Source organism: Chaetodon auriga, chromosome 13, assembly GCF_051107435.1.
Source record: "Chaetodon auriga isolate fChaAug3 chromosome 13, fChaAug3.hap1, whole genome shotgun sequence".
NCBI lineage: Eukaryota > Metazoa > Chordata > Actinopteri > Chaetodontiformes > Chaetodontidae > Chaetodon > Chaetodon auriga.
Window position 1 is genome coordinate 4,949,326 of NC_135086.1, and position 26,704 is coordinate 4,976,029.

Below are 26,704 nucleotides of genomic sequence, written 5' to 3' on the forward strand. Positions count from 1 at the left end.
CTTTCTATCGAGAATCCAGCCTGTTCAAATGTCCCGTGATTTTTCTTTGGCTCGTTCAATTCAATATTAAATATCTGCTTTTTGACAAATCTTGTCGTGGAGAAAAAATCAGTCCCAAATGGAACCAGCTAGAAGAGCGGTTTGGAGCCAGCAGGACCCTCCTCCCTCAAGCCCCGAAGATTTAAACTCTGTCATGCTCTGTGGGCTACCGGCATTAGAGTGACCTAATTTCACTGCAGTTTCGAAGGGTAACTCTTATCTAAATTAAGTGCTTTGTCAAGGTCAAAACAGTGTCCCGTAACTTAACAGAGCCATTTTTCTGTTTGAATGGAAAAAACGACTCCATTATGAGTCCTTAGCGGCGGGGAGAGAGCATCGGGACTGTCTGCAGTCTAAATACTAGTATTTATGGGGCATTCTTCTAAGTGCTTCTCTTTTCAGCTGCCTGATTTTCTTTGTGTCTCTCTAATTATTTGCTGAGCTTTCTTTAGGCGGAGACTTTTTAAGCACTCGTCCTTCAGCGGCATCAAGACTTCAGTCATTGTTTGGATAGATAACGACGTTAGATTTCTGTTTGTATATTCATGTGCACATGCGCCGCAGCCTGTCTCTGCTCTTTATTTTACATTTACTTTTCTGAGTGTCGACTAATGAAAAGATAAACACTGCACTTGGCTTAATTGAAATACAATAGCCTGATTGGGGTAATTAATCTAATGATCAGACCCACAACACTATGGATTTGCAAGCACTTCATTAATTTGAATTAAGGGCAAGGTTCCACTATGGTGCAATTATGAATTCAATTTCAATTGATCTCCCTCGGTCGGTATGCTGCAATGCACAAAAATGATTGGAGTTAGCAATCAGCTATTACTTTATTGACTCAAATATTGTGGAGCAACACACTCAACAGAAAGCCTAATATTCCAGGATTACCCTAATGTTAACTAACATGAAGAATAATGATGAGTAACCTGGCCGATGCCGTCTGTATCTCAGTGTTTGGTGTGCGGGGAATAGACGCCGAAGCGCTTGACCTCAGGATGACCTCGTTTTTCCGGTCTGACTTTGGAAACAAGTGCAAGTTCGAGTAGCACAGAACAGAGCAGGATGGTGAGTTACTGAGGTAAAATAGCTGGCTGACCTGCGGCTCCCCTGGTGATTGTTTCATCCGTCCGTTCCCGCTCCGGCTGCCTCCACAACGGCGAGCCGCTGCCCCAGTCGCACTGCTATTGCTATGGTAACCAAGTTAGAGGTTTAGGGAAGTGAGTAATCTAATCTTCCCACTTTGTGGCATAGCGATAAGGCTCGCCACCGCCAGCCCACCCGTGTGTGTGTGTGTGTGTGTGTGTGTGTGTGTGTGTGTGTGTGTGTGTGTGTGTGTGTGTGTGTGTGTCCTATTTGGTCATTCTATGCTGCGTGTCTTACTCACACACACACTCTCACACAGTGAACCTATCTAGCCAATATGTTCCAGCCTAATAGGCAGGTGAAAGCCTAAGGGGCAGATAGGCTTCCAGCCTTGTTGAAAAGTCTGAACCTCACTGAAGCTGACGTTCCTCAGCCTTAAAGGAAAGCTCTGCCGCTTTTGTTGCAGAGGTGAGATGAATCCAGACTGTCCTCATCCAAAAAAAGCAACCGTTTCATAATGTTAAATAGTAGCTACTGGATTTTACTGGTTCTCTCAGTGCATGCGTGTGTTGCTCGTAGACACTGACGGTCAAATATGTCGTTTTTTGGCAATCATAGGCGAACGACCTATCCTGTTGTTTAGGTATGAGGCTGAATCTTGAGAGTAAACAGCGAAGTTTCCATAATTTCTCCAGCATCAGAACACCAAGAAGCTGCCCGGCTGCATGCACACAGCCAACAGGCGTGTTCGTGATTTAATTTGCTGCATGTTTGTTCAATTACTGGTGAAATAATGGTGTTTGTCTCCATGCTGCTGACTGGTCATACTGCTTTGGACCAAGACCTCGAACGCAGCTGCTTTTTTTGTTGGGGGGGGGGGGCCACAGTTGGTTTTACAAGTCATGTGATCAGGTTCTAAATGACTTCAAATGAATATTAGAACATTAACGCATTAACAAGGTGTCATTAGAGATCAACATTAGCCACTTTCAGCAATGTGTATTTTTGCGGGATTTTCTAAATTGTTTGCCTACAGGGCATGATTTAAAGAACTGATATTTAAAATCCTGCAGCTTTGTGCACGATACAAATAACCTGGGTCACAGTATGTCATTTCTATGCTAAAACACAATGTTTGGTACATTGGTACATAAGTCACTTTGGATAACGATCGAGCAAACAGCAGCATTACAGACTCAGTTTCTATTCAGACATGAAGCTGATGGTGTGATACACAGATAAAAGGTTTAGGGCCGTGTTCTAGCAAACATGTTGTACACACAAACAGCCCTCAGCACATGCAAAGACCTGCCTCTATCTCACGGCCTCGCAGAGCATGCGTTCGGCCAGCGTTCATGAGAAAGGCTCGGCCGATAAGCCTTTATTTTGGCACGAGGATAACGTCGTCATGTAGGCTGAGAGGGATAGGATCCGCAAATGAGATAGAGGCAAAGTCGTTAGATCCCTTCATCCACACGCGCTCACTCTCTCTCACGCTCGCTCTCCGTTTTCCATCTCTCACCTCTGCTGCTTTTCCTTTCCGTCGTCTCTCCACGGGAACATATCCAATCATACCGCTCTGAAATTATTATTAAAATTTCCTTTGCCTGCCTGCATGTGTGTGTGTATGTGTGCGTGCACAGCAGGGGCTCTGAATAAGATGAGTTGGGGTGGTGGTGGTGAGGTTCAGACAGTATCTGGGATGTGGAGGGAAGGTAAGCAGCGAGCGGCAGCCTCCGTGTGTCAGAGCTATCAGTGGAGGTGGGTGAAAAGTGGGACGGAGGCTGATGGGAATAGTGGGGTCACCTTTGGGCCAGCCCTCACTCTCGCCGGCATCAGGGATTTTATTGTCACATATTTTTTGTCATCCTGAAAATAATGGAACGGGGCTGAGGCGGCGAGTGGCGCGGGAGGGGTGGAAGATTGCGCCAAATCGGGGGCCGACGGAAAGGGAGGGATGGACAGATATTGGAATGGAGAGATGGGAGGATTGGACTTTTTTTCTGTAATGGCAGGATTTGACTGGGATTAAGAGAGGGAACGGGGGAATCAGGTGGGCACTTCAGGAGCGAATCTGAGCTGTGTCTGTGTTGACGTCTGCGGGGGGGTGATTTTAAATGGCTACTGCTGTGAACTGGGGGTAGACAAACAGTCAGCAGCTGTGAACCTTGATAGTAAAAGTGCACATGTAGCAGCAGTTCCTCATAATATCGAAACGTACAGTTGATAATAAAACAAATGACGGATTGAATCTTCATCTTGGGAAACCTGCAGCACTATACATCAGCTCAGAGATACTCAGCTATATTGAGCCGCAACCATCTGCTGTATACAGTCTTCCAGTGTGACTGTCATGGCTGTAAAGACTGCACTCTGGGAAGCAGATAGGGTGTCCCAGATAAATGAAGGCTCATAATCCTTCATGCAGCAGCAGTGGAGACATCTACCCGCCCTTTCGGCCTGTCGCTGGGGGATTTCAGGTCATGCCTTCTTATGTAAGCCCGAATTAAAAAAATAAATAAATAAAACACTCGAGATAGAATAATAATGCTGAGTTTCTCTATTCCAGAATTTAAAAATACTTGTACACTATTACTGCTGTTATTTTAAGCATGCCCAATTTACTTGTAACATCAGGTTTTCATCACCTTCCTTTCCTTCCCTGGATATTGGATTCCAAGCTCAGTTAATGTTCTTTTTAAAGTTTCTTCTTCCCCGGATCGTTTTCCACAAGTTACAGTTTGGTCAAGTCCCAGATTTCTGTAATCACGCCAGCTGTCATTTCCTTTGTCAGCAGCGAGCTAGCGCAGCTCATTAGAGGCTGTGCGTGGCTGGATGATGCTAGCAAAGCAGTTTGAGCTGCGGGCTCGCAGAGAGACGTTGGCCTCAATTCCAGGTATGATAAAAGAAAGAAAGAGAGCGAGAGAAAGAAAGAAAGGATAGCGAGGAGTCACATTATGGCCTCTCTTGTGGGTCATTCTACCACGGAGAAGAACATTTTCTCATTTGCTTGAAGATAATTGCGGCAGTTATTATTCTGCTGATGCTCAGTTAAGCAGTAACCCAGAACAGGTCATTTTATATGGACTTATATTCACAGCTCAGGTGGAGAATCTGCTGGACACCCTTGCAGATGTTTGTTTATTCATGTTTTTTAAATCTTATTGTTTACAGAAGACATTACTTTTAATTGCAGTTACAGCCATGATTGTTACGGTTACAGCAGTGAACTCATTAGTGCGTTTATTTTACAGTTCACAGTAGATTTAATGCCATGACACCGATGAATACAGTTAATCCAGTACAGAGAATGAGACAACCCTGATTCCCAAAAAGTTGGGACGCTGCGTAAAAGCTGAATAAAACAGAATGCAATCATTTGTAAACAATCTGTTTACTGACAACAGATTTGTTGTGTGTCTGAGTCCATGCAGTAACATCCTTTTTACAATCATGTGTTCACAAAGTGGTGAACCTCACTCCATCCTCGCGTGTGAACGACTGAGCCTTTCCAGGATGGCCCTTTCATACCCGATCATGATACTATCACCTGTTACCAATCAACCTGTTTACCTGTGGAATGTTCCAAACAGGTGTTTTTGGAGCGTTCCACATCTTTCCCAGTCTTTGAAACGTGTTTCTGCATCAGATTCACAATAAGCAGATATTTACAAAAATCAATGAAACTGGTGAGGTCAAAAATTAAATATATTGTATTTGTGCTGTTGTCAGTTGAGTATGTTTGGAGTTGAGGTTGTAACATTTTGACGTATTTTGCTTTCTAAAAATGCATAAAAATGTACAATGTGAAACATTTGGATGCCAGTTTTGCTTCAATAGAGTCTTTTCCTTTGTGTCACTGTCTTCCCTCTTAACCTAAATACAGTCTGAATCATCATAAACCAAAGGCGGCAATTTCTGATTCTTCTCATCGACAGTGCAAATGAGCTTTCCGCTCCCTCTCTGGAGGCCTTCAGCGGCGTTGTGCTCCATATGTAAACATCTGACGGCTGTTTATTTGTGGGCTCCGGCACTCATCTCAGGAGGAGCACGCAAATCCCTCGTGGCAATAAAGTGTGTGTGTGTGTGGGGGGGGGGGGGTTAAGGCTTTGTGTTGTGAGCGCAGAACTTATACTGTAGGATGTGCTTTGGGAATGCCCGGCGTGGCTGCCGGTTTGTTTACAGTGGAGAGGCGGATCATTTGGAGGGTTGAAATGGTGAACTGGCACTAAAGGAACAGTCAAAGTGTTTGTTTCCTGTCTGAAGCGTTCTGATTAAAAGGGCCGCGCAATGAGGTGAAGACTCGTGAAGAAAATATTTATTTGTTCAGTGAAGGCCTCGAAATATTCCATTCCACTGTGCGGCTTTGAAAAACACGCCTCTGAAAAACAACAGCGAACACACTTTCTCTTTTGTCCTCGTCAGCATCTCCAATGTAGTCATTCTAAATGAAAGACCCACCCTGGGACGCTCGTTCAATTACTCTGCTTCATTTTACTCTAGTTTTGTACACATTTAAAGACAATCTAGCTGCGACTCTTTGAAGTTCCTTTTTTTTTATTTCATATTTCCCAAAATACCTTTCAACAACACCACGAGTGCGTGTGTTTAACTGTAATGTACATTAGGTGGAGATGATGGTCTCATTCTGTCCTCGGAGGACATTTGGCTGAATTTCTTCCTGCATCACTATAAATGTAGATCCTAAATAGCATTAGAAAACGAGGCCCTCGTCCTTTTTTGCTCCTGGTGGTTACTACAACAGACAGAGATGATACAAAAAAAAAAAAAAATCTGCTTTTTAAACACAAGCATTTAAAATGATGTTTCACTTCACTGTGATGTTTGAGCTTCACGGTGCAGAACGACGTCTGCAGAGTTCAACACAATGACACATTTTCACATTCAGCTGCTGAAGGGCGCAAGTTTCTCTGCTCTCACCTTAAATCTCAGATCAACACGTGTACATCAAGGTGATTTTGTGGCATCGAGGACCAAGATCCAATTTAGACAATTGAGATGGTCGGAGACGTCTCGTGTCCACCAGTTAAACGTTTGAAATGAAAAAAAATTGATTGGATTTGAGGAACATGGAGAAAATGTATCAGGATTTTGAATATGGTAATTGTTTGGAAAAAGAATTTGTACCTTTACGGTGGTCGCTGTACACTTAAAACCACCAACATGCTGTCGTATGAAGGTGCTGTCTTCACGAAGAGTGTCTCAAGTCCTAAGTTTGTTTAATCATCAGCTGTGTTTTGGTCCACTTATTTTACAATTGAACTATCTTTAAGAGCACTAATCGCTTTGAATGGATGTCAGTATAAATCATCTAAAATGATTCTGAGGATGAGTATCAGAAGAAAATACGTGCATATGTTTTTGGTGTGTTGTTGTCATTAAACAACACTCATGGCATAATTAGATTATCCATCTTAATTAAATGACCAAAGTGCCCTAAATATCCCAAATGGCGAAAATGAGCCATAATAACACATACACACACAGTGGTTGAATGGGATTTTGTTATGCAGGGATGTTGTGGTTTCAGGGTTGCCATGGGTACAAAATCAGATTGATGTCATTTGACAAACAATGTGAGACGACCCTCTGCTCTGAACACTGGCAGCCCAAACTACAGCGGATGACGATAACGTCTTTCTGTAAGTGCGCTCCCTGTGCTTCTGTATCAACAGTAGGAGCGGTGTTGTTCCCACTAAAGGAGGGAATGATGATACGAAGTAATATGAGTGGACATAGTGAGGCGTGACGCGGCGGAGAAGAGCTGTCGACGGAAACGTTTCACAGGACGGGGAGGACATCGTTATTTTATCTGGACGGGCTGCTCTTGGCTCACTCCAAGCAGCGTTACAGATGGCGAAATTGGTATCGCCCAGAAAAATAGCTGCCCCTCCCCTGCCAGCTCATCACCTACCTGAAGGTGGAACTGAACTCAGTCAGCATGAGGGTGCCCAGGAAGCAGAGCTCAGTCCTGATATCTGCCCAACATCAGACCCCCAGCACTCATTTCATTTCATTTGTTAGCTGCTTTGAACAACTTGACGTGTTTTTAATCTGGATTCATCTTGACTATATTTGCCAACAGGGGCCCCGACACAGCTCAATCATAGGATGAGTCAAAAACGCAGGAGCTAATATCCAATTGAACAACAACCGCAGGTAAATTTTACCCGCTGCTGCTCCTACTGTTAAAAACATCTGAATCTTTAAGTCAATAATTGCATTCACCACTGGAGACATTCATCTTTCCTTCAGGGGCCTCGACGTGTTGCTCTGCTCAACATCACACTTCCGGCAAAAACATGCCTTTACAGCACATCTAACCAGATTAATTAATAAACTTGTGAATCACACTTCACAGGCCACGTCTACTACTGCATATATGGAGGAGTAAAGCCTATATTTAGCTATAAATAGTGGGTATATTTGAAGGTACATTGGTGGAGCGTGAGGAGGTTGGTCACCAGTCTTTTTTTTGTTTGTTTTTCATTTTCTTTCCTCATTGTTAAATTTTTTAAAATGTTTGACAGTAGAAGAATTATCAGGCGATATGTTGATTAACGAGTCTTTCCATGTTCTGCTCATTGTAGTTTCCCATTCTTCTTTTTCACTATTGGTCCTCTTGCAGTAAAAGCTGCACAGTACAAGCTGAATAGGTGTGACGCTGCCCTCACCTCGCACGCTGTGTGTACCTTCAGAGTCTCGCAGGTGAGGAGAGAGGAGCAGCAAGGACGTGTTAAATAGCTGCTGATGACGTTTGTTCTCTAGGTGCTGATTGTAAGGCCGCTAAGGCACTTTGTTAAAGGTTGTTGTCGTTTTAAAGAAGCTCCTCCAACCTCTTCAGCTGTGGTTGTACCAAACATCGTCGGCATGAAAAGAAAATGGTCGCAACTACAAAAAGCACAAGAATTCACTTTGTTGTCTGTGCTCTTTTTCTCTGTTGGAATAATGCCCTGCCACATTTGTCCTTCCAGTGCTTTTCACTGCCACTGAAAACTCCATCCAAGAACAGACTTGTCAGGATTCATTGGCAGAAAGTTGTTGTTTTTGCAATCAATACATTTTCCATGTAGTGCAGTCGATAATTAAACTTGTATAATGCTTTTTGAAGCAAATCAGCAAAGTGCTTCATATACAACTTGTCGCTAAATCAATATCTCAAGTATGTTCCATAAATGAAAAATATTAAATGAATGCAGATGTTGAATAGAAGAAAAAAGTGTTCCAAGGTGAACCCCCCCGACAGAACCGGGCTCGGTGCATGCAGTGTTTGCGAATGTGGCACTCAGCCTTTGTTGCACAGCATCTTGTTTATTGGACTGTTGCCGTCATTCACAACACTAAACGAGGCTACCTGTGGGAAGGTAAAAGAAAGTGTGTCTTGAAGTCTGTTGCTGCCACATTCCTTTTTGCTTGTGGTAAAGATGACTTTGATGGCTGGTGAAGGCCTTTTCTGTGCAAGGACAGCAGCTTGTGCGTGGGGGCTGCGCGCTGATCGGCTCTCCGTCGACTGCTCTTCTGTATCTCAGCTCTACGAAGCTTCTTACTCTCTATGAAGTCACTGTTTGGGGTTTCTGCCAAAAGTATTTTGCTGTTATGGTTTCATCTGCGTCACTTCCAGACACCGCAGACAGCTGTGTTCAGTGACAATGCTCTGATAAACCCACTGTAAACTCTCTGCACAGCATCAAACAGCAGACAGACGAAGTTAGCAGCTAACTCGTGAACATAGTGGAGTGGACAGAAACTCCACATGAATGCTGATGTCGCTCTCTATCTGCTATGTGTGTCATTAAGCCACAGTTTTCTATCAGGTTAATTCAGGTCAAAGCAGACCTTAATAATTAAATTGCATTTTCTTTATTATAATTGGTTACAGAGCAGATATCTATGCTGTCAGAAACCGCCATGTTCTGACCAGACACACGACAAACACCAGCAAAAAGTACGATTTTTATTTTGGAATCTAACACAGCACACTAGGCATGACAGGACACTTGGGCCATGGCTACAGTTTTATGATATTTAATATTTTAACCCACACTACAGCAGACAGCAGCGTGCTTCTGTCCGGCTCTGCTCCGCCTAGGATGCAAAATGTAGATTCGTATATTTATTCAGTGCCATTTTATTGAGCATCAACCTTGTGTTTATGCTCGTCTGGTCGAAAAGATAGACTTGAAACATAAATAAACGCTTCAGGTCCCGTGAGACGCAGCTAAGGTGCAAGCCTGCATGGAGCTGGTGCAGACAGCTGCATAGATTAAAATGAGAGATAGGCTTGTGGTCTAGACACTGGATTAGTGTCAAAGAAAAAGGTAACCTCTTATATTTTTAGATATTATGGGTTCTATCAGGTGCCAAAGGTGAGACTAAGGATGTTGCACGGTCTGTCTGCAAACAACATCCCAGAATCATGCTGTGTTTAACTTCATTGTCTCATCTGTAATATCACATTCCAGATCATATCCTTCATGTTAACTCCTCTTATGGAGCTCAGAGCAAAGTTTTGTTGAGCAGACATTGAGAACAGAGGTGCAGGTTGTCAGATCCACAGAAAAGAGACAGAAACCTGGTTTGTAATTAAGGATTTAAAAGGAACACAGCTCAGCATCTAACATTTGATTCGAAGGTACATCATTGAGATTGCCTTAACATTGGTGCAGGAAGAATTTCGGCGATCGTCCCTTCAAATGTCGATATATCATCCAATCGGCACAAGCCCATGCTCCACACCTTGAAATGGCTTTACTCTTTCTCCCTTTTTCTCCCTTTCCTCTCGCCTGGTCTGATTCCCAATCCTCTATCCCCTGTCACTCTCTCTTTAGCCCTGGCCAATCCTCTCTGGTGGTCTTGCGCACACAGGATTAGCCATTAGCTTGTAGTTTTCTCTTCCTGTTCCTCCTCTGAGACCAAACCCTGCCACCATCCCCAGCCGTCCGGCTGTCCAAGGCTCCTCTCCAACACCCGGCGGTGTGCGATTGGCCCCGCAGGCTGGTGGCAAGATTAGACATGGCATGGTGGGGCTCAGTGGGCAGCAAGCTCACACCGGTGGAGTTGGTGCAGAGTTGTCGCAGGCTGACATTTCATGAGATTTTCTGTCACCGATGCATAATGGAACAAGCAGGTGATGGGGACAGAAGGGGCATTACGGTGCCAAGATCACTAAAGTGTGTTTGCCCAAGGACACAGGGGTCCCTGGACGGGAATGTCAGAGGATCGTCTGCTCGGAGAAGGTGTGCATGCAAGTGCGTATACGCAATATGCATCAAGTTTTTGTTGAGCTTGTTGATTCCCTTAAACGTAGAGGATAGGTAACAGATTTTTAAGTCTCTGCGTCAGAGACAGCTGTTGTGTTTTTGGGTTATTCGCTCCATTCTCGTGAAGGTGATATATCAGGAACGCCTTGAGGGAATTTCTTTCTTCAAATTTGGCATGAAAGTCAACTTAGACTCAAGGATGAACTGAGTCAAAGTGCCTTTCTTCCTCCACAGATCCCATGGGACAATCACTCAAGAATTCATGTGCTAATTGGGACAGATTTCACACAAATGTCCAATAGGATAAAATGATGAAGTGATGACATTTTATATCTAAAAGATCAAAGATCAACCTCACCATGACATCGAAGTGTTGTTCAATAGCATTCTTCAGCCGATTATTCAACACCATAACTCAGGAAAAGAAGGGCAGATTGTGACTATATTTGGTCAGATACTGAATTGGTGACGCTCATCTTGGGCGTCACCATGAACTACTACTGCAACTGAAACGTGAGAAAAATTTTAAAACTTAAGATTTTTGATAGGAGTAGAAATAAAATTCATTATGTAAACTATTTCAAAATGACATGGCCTGCAAACAGAAGATCAATAATAAACATTTTCGCAAAAATAGACAAAAACCTGTCAGTGCTGTCAGAAGAACCCAAACAAGCACCCCAGTGTGAAATGTTTGTAGCCAGGAAACTCATGTTTTACATTCATCGGCTTTAGTTTCTAGTCTTGGTTCTTTGTTTGACATAGGGTGCTGCACTGAAAAACACAGATCACCATTGACCGGTGCTCCTCTCACTGCTCTGCTGCTCATTTCAGGCCATTGGATTGAAATGTCTGGTGTTTGAGTCTGTATGATTGTGCTCTCTGTGTGCTTCAGGTCTTTAAATAAATTTGTGGTTGGTGGCATTTTTCAGCAGAGTTTATATCATATTAATCTGTTTCGCCTCAGACTTAAAGTAACCACAGATGTCTTGCTGCCTGCTTTTTCACAATAACTCGTCATGTTTACGATTGCATGGCTGTTGAGCTTTTGCTTTAGTGGTGTATTCTTTTAGGAACACCCATTTAGAAAGCACTGCCACATGACTGTTTAGAAAATGGCATGGCTTCTCTAATTGGCTGTGCAATGGCAAGTCATGTACCCTATTTTTATATCCTAACAAGTATATTTAAGTTTCTCATTTTTGCATCTCGGAAATTTCCCAGTAAAACGCTGCAGCTCTACCCCCTAAATTGACTGCAGATATCTTCCCCTGCACTCTGAAAGCCCTGGTGAAATACATGTTTTGGTTTCTTGGAGAGTTATACATAGCAAATACCTTGTGTTATACAAGTGATTGAAGTGCTTCTAAATGGCTCTGAGCAATCAGGAGCAAAATGAAAATGGAGCTTTTGAAACAACTGTCAGATACTGAAAGTCCATGAGAGCACAAAAGCTTTTTAATAGTTGCTTCCTACAGGGCAGCTGCTTCCCGTCTGCCTATATCTGCTTCAGCATGAAATCAAAAGAGTAACAGATAAGCCACTTTTCTTTCTTTTGCTGCTCTGATTTTTCACCATAGATCTCAGTGAATGTGCAGTGTCTGTATAAAATACATCAGTATCTTCCTTGAGTCTTTGTATCTATGTCCATGCATGCAGAAACACACATTTACACTCTAGGACACACATGTATTCATATTGCTCCACCTATGAGGATTTTTCACTTCAGTACATTCATAAATGTTTAAATCAACGTAGATTAATGCTAACACCATGCTAACTATAACAGCAAAACTCAGTCATAATCCCTGTAATGTCATACGCTCAAACATAATGATAACTGCACTCTAAAACGCCTTCATTTTCAATCCCTGGACATTTTGACCCTCAGAGCTACAGAGATTCACACAAAAACTCTGAAATAAAAGCATACACATGCACGTTTTGTCTCACTCTCTCTCTCTCTTCCTGTATGGTTTTCATTTTCTCATCTCTACTTCTGTCCTGAGGGACATACAGAGACAGGTTTAACTGGCCATTTTTAACATTAATCAGGTAATGCTTTTGGGAAAGTAACTTTAAAAAAAAAATGACATAAAATTAGAAAAAAAAAACCTAAAATTCCACTGAAAACATCTGTCATCTTTTCCAATAGTGCAGCTCAAAGCCACTGGCTGGAAGTGACACATTACTTGGGCATATGGATAAAAATGGCTTTCATCATATAGCCCACTGTTGTGATAATGAGCTACTCAACTGAACAACTGCTACTCGTGGTGCAGTTGGAAAGCACTTGAAACATTGTCTGCAAACCCAAATTAGCTCTGAGAGCTAGCTTCTACGAGCAGCCACACTGGCCATGTTTAGCAGTAATAACCACAGCAAATTATACAGTATATAATTACACCGCCGGTCAAACGTAGCATTAGCTTACAGAAACAGCCATTAGTCAGCTGCTATGTGGGCTGGCCACCTGCAAGGGGAGGAATCGCTTCTTCTGTGATGCCAACTGAACAGTAGGACCCAGAAAAATGGCAAAATATTGATGGATTTGCTGAGGTTCCAGTTGAGGCCGGATGGCCAAATTGTCACCACGAGTAGCCACATGGACAAAACCAGTTGAAAAGACAGAAACCGAACCAGTTTCAAGGTTAGCTTGTGTTCCACGTAGCCTTCATTCCACAGTGTGTTTGTGCATGAAGGCCTTCTTTCGAACAAATACAGATCTTCTCACGCTAACTTCCTCGCTGCCGCCGATGTAGTTTTTTTTTCCCTCCAAGTCCAGGTAGGCCGAGGTGCAACAAGGTTACAGCTAATTGTCTGTGATCGCGTGGACCATCATCTGTTTGAACCAAAAGCATGCAACAACAAATCATTGTCACTGTTCTGGTGGAGCAGCCGATCCCAATGATCAACCCAACTAACATAGCAGGAGGTTTTGATCATGCAAAGGAGCAGCTCGACATTTTTGAAATTCACTTACCTGCTGTCTTATTACATGAGATGGTTGAGGCCACTGTCCTTGAGAGGATTTACATGGAAACAGCGAGCCTGGCTCCATCTGACTGTGCCCAAAGAAGTAATCACAGCAGGTAACTCCCCATTTTTACATTCTGGTTTGTGAACAGGTTGAGATGCAACATGTTAATTAGTGAACTTAAGAGGTGCTGGTAGGCTTTTTTATAATTTGGACAATTTGGAGGCTAATTTAGTCTGGTTTTTATGCAAAGCTAGATGATTATATATACATATAATGGTCGCAATTTTCCAATCCAATTTGCAAAAAAACATTTAAATTTCCCAAAGTGTCATACTGTTGCTTTAAGTCACAATGAAGTGTGTCCACTGAAGCTCCTCTCTCTTGCAGAGGTCAAGGCGGGCCACCCGTACCCCACACAAGCCACATGGGACAGGATATTTTCTTTGCCGAAGGACCACTCGACAAATAAGAGCGCATAACAATTTTCCACAAGGATGACTTGAAAAAGATAGAGGCAGAGAAAGAGAGGACGCTTGTTGCTCACTGCCAGCTCATTCCTGTATATTCCCCATGTTGTGCTGGGGCTTGGAGAGTAAATATGCCAAGGTTAGAGAGGCATAGCTGCTGCAAACTGAGAGGGAAATTAATTGAATTTCCAATGAGAATGCTGATGTCAGATATGTATGGGAAATTCAAAATCTTCATGAGCTGTGTGCATGAGGACAAATAATGGGGTAATTGGAAGGAGGGAGAGATATACAAAAAGTAAAACATTGGCAAGTAATGGCGATCCATTTGATGCCTTGGTGGTGCTATCTGCCAGATTCATATAAAATTGAATAGACTTGAAATTAAGCAGAAACAAAGGCATGAATGATTTAGTGTGGTTGATTAAAAAAATCCCTTTTCCAGCTTAATAGACAGTGAGTGCTGTGGGCCAGAGCTGTGGCTTTGTCATAATGCATTAGTTAAATCAAACTTAAAATAGATGGGTGTCCTCTTTAGGGAAGAATAGCCTGCATTGCTTTCTCCCCATGTTATTTGAAGTCCAATGTGATTTGCTTTAGGCTAGCTCAGCGTGTTTCCGGATTAAAACAGGAATTTTGTCTAGGACACAACACAGAAAGGGACTGTTTAAAAAAAGGGCCATAGCAAATATGGAGGAAGAAAGGCACGAAAGCTGATTCCACACCCTGTTGTTGGTGACGCAGTGCACTGTGAAATGCTTTTTGCATAATACTGAGCTGTTCCAAATTACAGATGCTCAGTACTTTTTATGGTAGAAGCCAGTGTACACACTAGTGTTTATAATGATTTTTATTTCTCTCATAAATGGCTAATTGGGGAACTATATGAGGAGGTGATTAGCCTAGCCTAGCATAAAGATAGGAAGTAGGGTCAAACAGCTAGTCTGGCTCTGACCAATGCTTAAAAAAAAATGTTGCTACCAGCACATCTAAAGACCACTTATCAGCACATATGTCATTTACTTAATCCATCGTCGGTAAAAATGAGAAGTTGTGGGTTTATGGAGAGTGACATATTGCAACTCTTTCTTGGCACCAAGTGGACAGTGGTAGTGACTTCCTGGAGACTGACATTGAAGAGACTCCATACACTGTTTCATTAACAGAGCTTTAAAGGTCCTTGAGCTTCACATTTGAAGTGAATCCAGCTTTGTATGGGCCCTCAAAGCAGTTCAAAGTAACATGAGTATTGCGCACAGACCATTTTAACTTTTATCTTAAGAGCAGTTGTTGTTATTTGGACCTTTTACTCAAGTTAATCCAGTAGATGAAAATCTTTGTGTCAGTTCTGTGAGCTAAGAACAAAGAAATTGGCATGTGTTGTTTATGTTACCCTCCACATCTTTGGGTGAGGTTAGTTACTTGATATAACTCCAGTTCTATGAATATGTGCACAGCCCTCTACTTGCATGTTATCACAGCAACAGTAAAGCACATTAGTTTTAATAATCTAAATGTTTGTCATGGCAATGACAATATTTCAAAATCCATGTCATGGCTCCACATGATACTGGTGACGTGACTAAACCGATACACGGCCCACCCCAGTTGCGTTGGCACTAGTATCAAAACATTTCTAATGCTCCTCAGCCTCTTTCTCTAAATATCAGTGTACCTCAATTTTCAGTAAATTCTTTACATCCAAAGGTCTAGAACTACACACAGGCCATAACGCGGCATCACTTTTTTTTATTAAGAATAAAGACAGAAGTTTGCAGTGCAGACAGGCCACTTCTTCTAAAGTTTTTTGAGGGACCTGAATGCACTTTTTCCAGAGAGCCCTGGTTGACTGCAGATAGGTGACAGAATTGAAAGACAGTCACTGAGCTGTTCAGGCAGGAGGAGAACAGAATGCAGGGTCTAATCCTCTCAAAGCTGGGAAAGATGAAGTTTAAAAGCCACAATTCTCCTTTTAATCCATTCAGAAAGGCTCTGACCCAGTTGGGACCTTGTTCATGGATGTGTTAACAGCTACACTTGCGGTGGTAGTTGTACCTGGCTGCGGCTGTATGTACTGTTGGTCGTGTGGGATTAGGGACAGTCAGTCAGAGGTCATTGTGGTCATTGTGTATGTGTTGTTCTTAATATTTAAAGTGAAACTCAGTTTTGTCTGTTACTGTAAGACTCTGTTTTTATTGGCTTGCTCAGGGGGCAGAGAGGATTTTAGACAGGCATTCATGGACACAACTCGCTGCTTCATCCCACAGAGCAATGCAAGCATACATTACTGTCTGCTGCTGTCCATTCATAACTAATGGCGTATCTTGTTAAAGTACAAATCAAAGGGGCTGGGCTGAATGCTTAACTGCCTGAAAAGCTGGCATCTTTGAAATTGAGTGGCTACATTTTCAAAAGGCCAAACTTGTCCAAAGTTATGTAGGCGAGTGTGTGCCAAATACTGTACTTACAACCACTCAATCAAATTCATGTTATCTGCTAAATTTACTTCTCCCAAGTTCCCACTGAGTCTGTGTCAGAATCCCAGCCTTTCATTGTGGACAGTAAAAAGTTGAGAGAATGAGAAAGTTTCATGAGTGACAACTGAAAGAAAGACCGTAACAACAAACAATGCAACCAGTGATTCCCAAAATGCCCAGTGTAAGGACTAATTGCTACCAATCTAGCTAACATGTTGACAGGAGGTTACTTCCTATTTGCTAGGTACATGCAAGCAGCCAGAACTCCAGCAACATTTACTTATTAATTGAATTACTTGACTGCTAGACAGTATAACATTTCAAGTTCTGGTCTTCATTGGGTCATCAGAGTAATGTGACAGCACAAATTCCTACTGGCTGCTTTCAGTTACTGAGAAAGCCTCAGGATCTTCTCGTCAAAGGATGTGATCAATGGAGCCTGTAAGATGTGGAAGGCAAGTCATTTGAGAGAAAGCAGGTCAAGGCGAGTAAGTAAACAAGAATCTGGATCTAAAAAACTTAATTGTCCATGACAGGGCGATAGAGATTTGTCTTTGACGTGGCTCCGCTGCTGCACCGCACCGTGAAAAGAATGAAGGGAGCCAACAATATGTTGTGACAGTGAAGCCGCAAGGTCGCATGTGACTCATCTCTTCATCATGCACCAGCACGCCTCAATTACAAATGATGGCTGTCATTTCTGATTGGGTCCTACTAAAACATGAGAGCAAGGCGGTAATCAATCCACCCTGGTGAGGACAATATCTGAGTTATGGTGTGGTCAGGACGAACTTGGCCGCTGCGGCATAACGCGCTCACTGTAGCATCCATCCCTCTCTGCTGGTTGTGTTATGTCACTGTGTGCAGTATGTATTATGTTATAACCCGACCCACCTGTTTGAATTGGCTGGACATTTCAAATCCTTCTTTTTCTGCTTCTCAAAGTTAGATTGGACTCTGCACAAGGTGAATAAGGTGGGATCAATTCACACCCAGAAGACATTTTGTCCGCTCCCTCATTTAAATGAACAGTTTCTGACTGTACCTTGAGTCAAGTTAATGAACTCCAACATTCAAATTTGATGCCTTTTTGTCACTGGAATAGATGTCTTTTAAAAAATGTTGATCACAAGATTGCCACTACACGGCGAGCGTTTTTGTTTCCTTGACAATGCCACCAAGCTTTTTGATCCTATCATTATTTATATCACAGTCATTATTGCCCCGTGCCTGATTCATTTTGTCATTTGCGTCACCGGAACAACCGCCCTTGGCTCACTTTTTGAAGAGCTTGGCTTCTCCTCATCGGCCTTATGGCTGACAAATGACTTTGTGAAAAGCGATATGGTCTCCTGCAGGAAAAAAAGAATAGAAATTGAATCCTGGCCCCTGTCGACAGTCTCATCTGTCATCTTTTCAATATTGATGTCCATTATGTTTATGGATTATTTGGCTGTCTTCTGTTCTCTGGCCCAGCTCGCCCTGTCAGATCGGCCACTTGGGGCAGCGGCCTGTTGATAATGCCATTTTGATTGATGGGTTTGATAGTTTAATTGTCAGCACCGTCCTCTCTTCATGGAGCTCCCCCCACCACTGAAAGACTACATCTCAGATGAGTCAGAGTTCAAACTGCGTGTACCGCTTGCAGTGCGACGCAGATCCGATGTGACTGCACCACAGATTCAGTATCATCATCCCGGGCCATTATCAGCTATCTGACTCATGTTTATTGCTTCCTGTATCACCTTTCATGGATCACATGTCTGTTTGCGGGAAGAAAACAGTCCTCTGTAAGATTTATCACACCTGCCAATAAACATAATTTTGTTTATCTGGGATAGTGCACTTAGCCTATGGCCTGTGTACTGTTGGAACACTATATATAAGGAGTAATTTATAGCTAAAACTAATGCAGTCTAATACAACAGCCCTGCACCTTCATGAGGGTTATAATGTTCAGCTTTTGTTGAAACCGTTTAGAGAGTTTGATCCAACTTAATGGTCATTTTAGAGGCTGTTGTTTGTGCTGCTGTTTAGTTATATCGTGTTATACTGAGATGTGTTTCTAATATTTTGGCTACCTCATTTACATCAATGAGGAGATGCTATAGAATAGCAGTGTTTTTAGGAAGTTTCTATAAGCATTAATCTGCATCCTGCAATTAAATCTATTACTTTTTTTTTTTATCAGTGTGATTGTCTCTAACCTATTCGTCATGTACAATATCCATATCAGCTCCCAGCAGGGACTTCATGCGTGTAAAATGCCACATCATGACATGAGAACACGTGGCCACCACATTTGCCCACCTGAACCAAACAAATCGGTGTTCCATGGACTTTGAATAAAAGGCTTTAATCACGTCTGAGCCCAGTCTGAACCTTTTGAAGGGTGATTCAGTAACAATAGTGAGCCATGTGGGGTTTACGCTGAATCTGCTTCAGCGACCACACATGGGATGCATCAGTGTATGTCTCTTCCTCACTCCTCTCCTCTCCGTCTCTCCCTCTCTGTGTTTGCTACCAAGGTCGTAGTGGTCTTGCTCTGTTCTCCAGGGGTGTGTGGGCTTCATTCATCATCCGTATGATAGCCGTACGCTAGAGCACCCTAAATCTCCTGTCTGTGTTTGTGTGTGTGTGTGCGTACGTGCATGAGCTCAAATGAATGATCTCTCTCCCTGTGTGTCTCCCTCAAACATTTTGTTTCACTGACGTATCGACATGCAGAAAAGCACCAGCACACCACACCCAGCCCGTCCTCAGCCGTACAGGTCGTCAGAGCGAGCAGGTGGCTACGACCATACTTCTGTTTATTGTTAGGCAGTGACCTCTAGTGGCCGCAGTATGACAGGAGCAAAGGAGGAAGTCAGGTGATGTTGTATAAAGAGCAAGAAAGTCTGCATATGGAGGAGGTGGGGTGGTTGGATGGGGCAAGCAAACACAGTTTTGTGTCCTGTGTGAAACTGAAAGTCTGCGCTATTTTAAGTTACATTAAGTGCATAACGGTAACATGCTAACTTCAACCCATAATCCTTTCTGAAACCTAACAAAGCAGCTTGTAGCTAGTAGGTTTTACAGCATTAACCATGTGACAATGAAGGTCTGGTGCACCTGTCGCTGGTAGGCTCCCCAACTATCATTTATGTTGTTTTCGGGGTCACTGGCAATCGATCTATTCAGTCATTTAGCTGGGAGGCGTGTTGGCATACCTGTGTCTTTGTACATACAGAGCAGAAAAGACATACCAGTTACGTACTGTTAGATATCCAGCTCAAGAGGAGATTAGTTGACATTCTTGTTCTCTGATTGGTACTTTTCATCAACTTTTCTCAAGGTGTGTTCATACTTAGATAAAGAGTGATTGCAGATGAAGTAAATGCAAAAACATGGTTTCAGAGAGGGAAGATTGATTAGAATTTTAATGTTAGTTGAAGGGGTTTGAACTTGAGTGAGCAAAATTTTGACTTCTTAAATTTTGAAATCTTTATGACTCCAGTGCATGAAAGTATGCAGACGAGGAGAAAAGGAGGTTGAGTCTGAAGGAAAGTAACATAAAGAACTGGAGGTTCCTGGAAAGATTGAGTGAGTTAACTAACAGCTTTAGCTAACATCTGCCCAGTCTGTACTGAGGCTGTTTGGGGTGAATAAATGTGGCAAAAACACTGCAATCGTCAAATTTGCATGGAACATCAATGTGAAAATGAGGTTGAAGTTTAGCTAAACTGAACAGTTTTCCTTTGCTTTTATTTTACTTTGGATTTTACACTGTAGGTTAATGCAGAAATGAGAGCGTGCATTCATTGCTTCCATTTTGCCAAATGCATTTTTAAAACATCATAGAACTGAGGTTATTTGCTGTATCATCACAGATATTTTTGCATAGTTGGCTGTGCACAGTGGCTCTGCCTGGCTCTATCTTACACCTTATATAAGCCGAACCAGAGCAACTCGACCAGCTGCTGTGGTTAAATGAGCGTCTCTCACTAATTTCCTCCCTCACTCTGTGGGAGACGCTCTGCGGCTGCATGGCCGGCATCACCAGTGCAGTCTCAGGTTTACATCAGAGAGTTGAAGTGTGTTGTGTTTTTTCTGAGAATCCGCTTACTGCACGTATTCATGCATATAGTATTTACAGCGTGGCCAAGCTCCAGCTCCAGTAAGAGCTTTAAAGACACTCTTTAACCCCCAGATGAAGGTCCACAGCACCTTTGTGAACGATCCACCATCTTTTTGCTCCTCTGTCATTTTGTCTTTAATCCTGCTTATCTCCCCTTTAACTCATCATTCCGCTGTAATCTCTTATTCTCCTCCTCGTAACTTAAAAGTTTTCTTCTTCTCTCTCCTTCCTGTTGTGCTAAAGTCACCCAAAAGCTACGTGGATAAAATGTTGTGTTTATTAAAGCGAACTGCTTGAGACAGAGAGGATTGGGTGGAGATGAAGGTGAGTCTAGGACAGCAGTCACAGAGGAGGCCGGTCGACCGGTCTGGTCCAGGCGTGGATCGATACTAGGTGATGTAGGAGCTGGTGGGGGGCTGATTGTGGGGGCAGTAGAGGGGCTAATCATTTCAGTCATTACCCAGCCGTGTCTCCTGATTTGAGGGATTAGCAGACGCAGAAACAGGGGAGATGTTGTGTTAGTGCTACAGGAGACTCTATCAGGGATTTGAGGAGTGGAAAACAGTGCCTGTCCCCAGTCGCCTTTGGTAATTGTGCCTGCAGTACCGTGTATGGGGATCTGGGGAGGAGTGTGTGTGAGAGTGTACATACAAAATGTGTTAGCTGTAGTGCTGGGGAGAAACGAACAGAAGGAAGACGGAAAGGAGACGACGTTGGCATTTGCGTCGTGCATGTACGAGCGCGCTTGTAAGAAATACCACGAGCCTCCTCTCCTACGAGAGGGGAGTCGTGGGAGAGCTTACATGCTTGCCTGCCCACAAGCCTTTATGTGGAGCTGATCATTTGACAGAGTACAGAGCAGCTAGAGAGTCTGACTGCCTCCGGTGCCTGCAAGAGCCCCGAGAAAATTTCACACACGGCAACATACATGACGGGCGGAAATAAGGGAAATTACATTTACATTGTTGGTCAAATAGTCTCAGCTGGCTAATTCAGTCAGCTGCAGCTCCAACGTCGACAGCACCTTGAAGTCTGAGACCAAAAACAAGCCCATATAATTGAACTGTCACGCACAGTCGAACACTTTCAGAACAACACTGACAACACGCCTCAAAAGTATATGAATGAGAAAACATGGATTTGCAAGTGTTGCTTGTTTTTGTGAGACTTAAAAAGGAACTTGGATTTTACACAGCAAGATCAGTTGAGTTTGGACTTTGAGTTGTGTGACGTCTTCTGTGGCTCAGGAGGAAATAATAACCCCTGAGATGGAGACAAGGAATTTATACCAGAAAGCCTGAATCTCAAAGAGCGGGCAGGGAGGGTCAAATGAAGCTACACTGGAGAGTTACGTCATGCTCCGTGTAGGATCCTGAGACTTTTGGAGCTGAAATAAGAGTATAATAAACTTTCTGCTGAGTAACTACAACAGCACATGATCATTTAAAACCAAGATAAATGTGAAAATATTGGCAAGGAGTTTAAAGGCCAAACCAGAATGACCCTGATGACATCATCTGGGTTACTTTGGGTGGAAAAGCTTCCTTGAAAACTACAACCATGAAAGTTCATTATTTTGAGACGCTCTCACTTTATTCTATGTGGGAAAAAAGCTGCTTTCAAGTATCCTCAAATAGGGAAACATTTATGGAGAAGATTTCAGGAAAATTTTGGAAACATTTGAAGCTCCAGTGGGACTTTAAATAGATTTGAGTCTAGAATTATATGTGAGAACATTTGCTGAGATATTTTGTGCAGTCAACACTGAGATGATTTGGTGTTAAAGATCCACTGGCGGGCTGCATGCCAGCACAGCTTCACACCTGGCAGTCCTGCCAGTCAAGTGACCCGACAGTAAAGCCGAACCAAAGCTGTGAATACAGAATGTACATCTCGCCACCTGACTGCAAATGTTCAGCATTCAGAGGACACGCTGCCGTGGCTGCCGTCCAACACCTGCAGCCTGAGACACGGTTTCAAAAGGAAAAAACACTGAAAGTAAAGGCAGGACGTTTGAAAGTAGCTTAACATCCACAGCAAAGGAACTTTTCACTCTTGTAGGCTGCATTGTGTTTTTGGACACAGGCAAAAGAGGCGAATGAAGCTGTTGGGATAATCTGACCCAACAGCCACGAAATCCAAGCCGAGAGTTATGGAGGAGGCAAGTCAAACGCTAACTAGATTCAACAGTGAAAGGCAGCGAAGTAAAGTTAAGTGACTTTGACCTTAAAATAAGAGTCAAACCCAACTTAAGCCTGGCAGCGGAAAATCAGGTTAAACCTCTCCACCAGAGTTCTTTCCAATTCATCCAGCGTGTCGCCAGGGATCACAAGAAATAACGAAGGTTTCAGAAGGGAAAATGAAAGGCGACACAAGGGAGCGATGCGTGGTGGCGGCGGTGTGGGTGTCTGTGCATGCGTGTGTGTTGGGGAGATTAAAGATATGACATGGGGAAATGATGCCAAGTTCCACCTCTTCGTCTTCTTTTCCAAAGTTGTCCTCACGGGCCCTAGTAAGTTTAAAAATAGAGTTTTTCTAATGGAGAAGAGGGCCGAGGGGAAAGCGAAGAAGAGCGAGAGCGTGCAGAGACTGGAGGAGTCCTCTGTGGTAGGAGAATGCAATTTGAGATTGGCCAGATTGCTTCCCCCCCCCCTCCTTTTTCTTCCCTCTCCCCCTCGGCCACTCATGAAGTGTGATATGCACCAGCGGAGTCCCTAAGCCGCCATAAGCCTGACGCCAGTACCCACACCACCGCCAAGGAGTCGTCGCACTCACAGCGCGAGAAAATCAGCGCGATGAAATAAAAGAGGGACTCCAAAGAGATCAGCGGGGATATTGGGAGTGATAGAGGAGAGTCAGGCGAGGAGCAGAAGAGGGTGGAGAAAAAGTAGAAGGAGTGAAAGGATGAAGGAGATAGCCTCGGTGGGATTATGGCAGAATGTAAATGCACTTGAGTTACCCGAGGCTGATTTCTCACGGTCACACTGCAGCGTGACGACGCATTTCTACGGGCCTTTTGTTACATGTTTGCGCTGCCTCTGAATGAAACAGCGGGGTTTAAGACAAACAGGAAGCCTTCTTACAAGTCTGCCCGGTGTTAAATGTTTTCTTCTGTCTCTTTCTTTTAGGAGGAGAAGGCTCAGCCGAGGCTGGGCAGAAGGAAACCTCCACCTGCGATATTTGCCAGTTTGGGGCTGAGTGCGATGTGGATGCAGAGGACGTCTGGTGAGTTTGCAAACGCACCTACAAACTGCTTGAAATCGACAAAGCCACATGACACCGGTGGACCTACGCAGCTAGAATAAAGTTACTTTGACAGCCTTTACCATCTTCTATCCCCTTGTATTTGTTATGTGAAACATTTCAGCAAGTTTGACCACTGAGAATTTAGATTAGGGCTCTTCTTTATGCTGCACAGCCCTGCCGCTGAACACCCACTGAGGTTTAGTGCATGTCTGACCATTTCATTTAACCTCAATTACCAGAGCAGGGCACAGAGAGAAAGGAGATTTTCGCTTGTTCTTGAAATCCAATTACTATCCTTACAGGACTTGGCAATGTCAGGCCAAAAATGACTTTAACTCACACAAGGAAAACTAGTTCAGCAAAGAAATAATGTTTGTCATAAATTTAACAATGTGTGCTGATGAGTCGGACGTTGGTGTTATCGGCTCCCCCGCATGCATTAGCAAGGAGGCAGCACTAAAAACATCCTCAGGGGTACATAATAAACATGTGGGTGCGGAGCCCAATTAGATGGAGGCTCAACTGGTGAACTGTTTCAAGCACCAGGCAGCAGCATCAGTGTATTAGCTTTCTGCAGCATGAGTGAAGCTTAAATGAACCAGCATTACAGATTTGGCGGAACAAGGATCGGCCGGTATCAGCAAAAGAAATCCCAGACGTACCTCTGGAAATTAGAAGTGCCCTGAGAGTATGACTCTATCAAACTGCTTGATGTAATGGAAAGATAATGTACCCTGGTGTGCAATAACCATAATGCAAAGGAACGGCTTCGTGGTGCATTCTGGGCCTCGCTGCAAATACCAAACAGCTGGAGTCCACTCCTCCTGATGCCACCCACTTCCACAAATGCACCTTAATATTCTACTAAAACACAGAAATGGATTTATTGGCAATTTCTCAGTCCCCAAAGGTACAATTCATAAGGTCACAACAGCACAGTGTACTGTCAATGATGTGTGCACACAAAACTGAAAATATAAAAGAAAATGGAGCCTCGAGCATAAGCATAACTGAAGCAAAGGCAATTATATACGTTATATACCACAGGGTGTTTGCCACAATAAGAGGGGAATGGGCAAACGAGGCAGTCGGAGTCAATAATGTACAGTATCTTGTTGAAGAAGCAGCTGACACAAACAGACGTATGAATATTTCAGTGCACCCTCTTGTAAAACGGAAACTACAAGTTCTCTTTAATCTTTCAAAAGCCCCAAAGGTATTTTCACAAGAATGTTTCTGGTGAATAATCAGACAGGTAATTGCAACCCAACAGCAGGTAATTTTCATCAAACAGCATCCAACCACTGGCTCGGCGAAGGATCATTTTGATTAAAATGACAGGTTATTCCAATCAGGCAGCAGCTGATTTTAATCAAACAAACTGTCAGTTAATCAAACAATGAGCGGAGAGAGATGACTCTAATCAAAGACCAGGTGACGGCGGAGTGATGTGTTTATGGTGAGGCGTTATTCTTATTTTCATACAAACAATACAGAGGGATAAATAAATGCTGTTTGTTAGCAACTGTATGAAGTGTTGTGATACTTTAAGAGCCTGATAATTACAGTTGAGTTTATCCATTCTGCACATCGAGTCCGGCTCTCGCTGATTCCCAGTTTGGAACAATAGTACGTTTTGTGTTGCGCTGATTGATGGTCAATAACTATTTCCTCCTTCATTTTTGTGGCTACACTGTGTTTACTGACAGACGCAGAACAACCATGTCCCCACAAATGACCTCCAGCTCACATCAGAACATCACAAACCCACTGTTTTGCCTTACTGTGTTATGTACATTTGCTGATTACATCCGTGCAAATATTGCATATTTTGCCACTGTGCTTCTATATTATTTCTGCTCTTAAAGGTGTTTCATTCTTAAACCCACCCAAAAAGCTCTGATTGAGCACAACATTAATCCACAGCAGTGAATGAAATCCTGTTCAAACAAATGTCGAGACACTCACTGCTGATGGCATCAACAGTATCATGTTGCCTTTGTGAAAAAAAAAAAAAATCCCTCTCTGTGCTCTTCAGTGAAATCATGACAAGACATTTTGATTTTATCTTTCGTACCCGATTATTATTTTTATACAATTTGACAGCACAACAGAATGCGTGCCTATTATAATGAAGGGTTATTTTCATAATGGGCTTAGAAATGATGCTCTGACTTTCAGTGAGCAGTCTGGTCAGGAGTAAATTGCTGCTTCATTCGTCATTAAGGACCATCTGATTTCAAGTAAGAAAAAAAAACACGCTCAGTGATGTGACTGAAATAATGTATGCTGGTTGAACCTATTTTGGCTGAACCATGGTGCATTTGACCCTGCTGTAGCACAGAGACCGACTATCCCTGCACCACCCCTCTTTAGCTCTCTGTACTGTGGAGGCAGGCGGCGGGCAAAAAAAAGACCAATTTACCCCTCGAGGATCAATAGAGTGTCACGAAAACCCATTTAGATCCATTTGTGGTGTAAAACTGTAATTACCCACAAAAACCCATGCTTTCAAACCCCATCAATAGCACCCATTGGTGTTGATAGAATTAAGGTAGAGGAGGAGCAGATAGAGAGCTGGTCGCAGAGAGGGGCCGCAGGCACACTTGCGTCTGAATGCTGGGTTTAGACCTCATGAGAAAGGAGCTGGAGGCTTTTCAAAGCCGCCGCTTGTGTCCTCGTTCAAGCCCATTCTGTGGAGAGCAAAAGGGAATTTCAGTGGAAAGCCAGATAAGTCACAGGCCAGCAGGAGGGGTGGGAGTCGGCCTTTATTGTCCCTGAGCTGGGTCCGTGCACGCGAACACACGCACACGCACGCACACGTGCACACATCCAGAAAGTAGCTGCAAACGTTATTGATGCTCAGTGTTTGTTGTTGTAGTTGTTTTATGTCTCTTTGTGGTGGTTTTGTTTCGTGTGTCTTCGTATTCATTTTGTGTCTCCTTTTAGTGGTTTTGTGACTCTTTCTGATGGTTTTGTGTCTCTTAATAGTTGTTTTGTGT

At 43.2% G+C, this 26,704-nt stretch overlaps 1 protein-coding gene across 2 annotated transcripts in view; it reads left to right on the forward strand.

Moving 5' to 3' along the window:
• The window catches only part of tmeff2a (transmembrane protein with EGF-like and two follistatin-like domains 2a), a 105,060-nt gene that overhangs the window by 65,105 nt on the left and 13,251 nt on the right, over positions 1 to 26,704 (forward strand). For both annotated transcript variants that reach the window (XM_076746328.1, XM_076746329.1), the window contains exon 5: positions 23,585 to 23,681. In XM_076746328.1, coding sequence (XP_076602443.1) covers positions 23,585 to 23,681 — 97 coding nt within the window. The remainder of the gene's footprint in view (positions 1 to 23,584; positions 23,682 to 26,704) is intronic.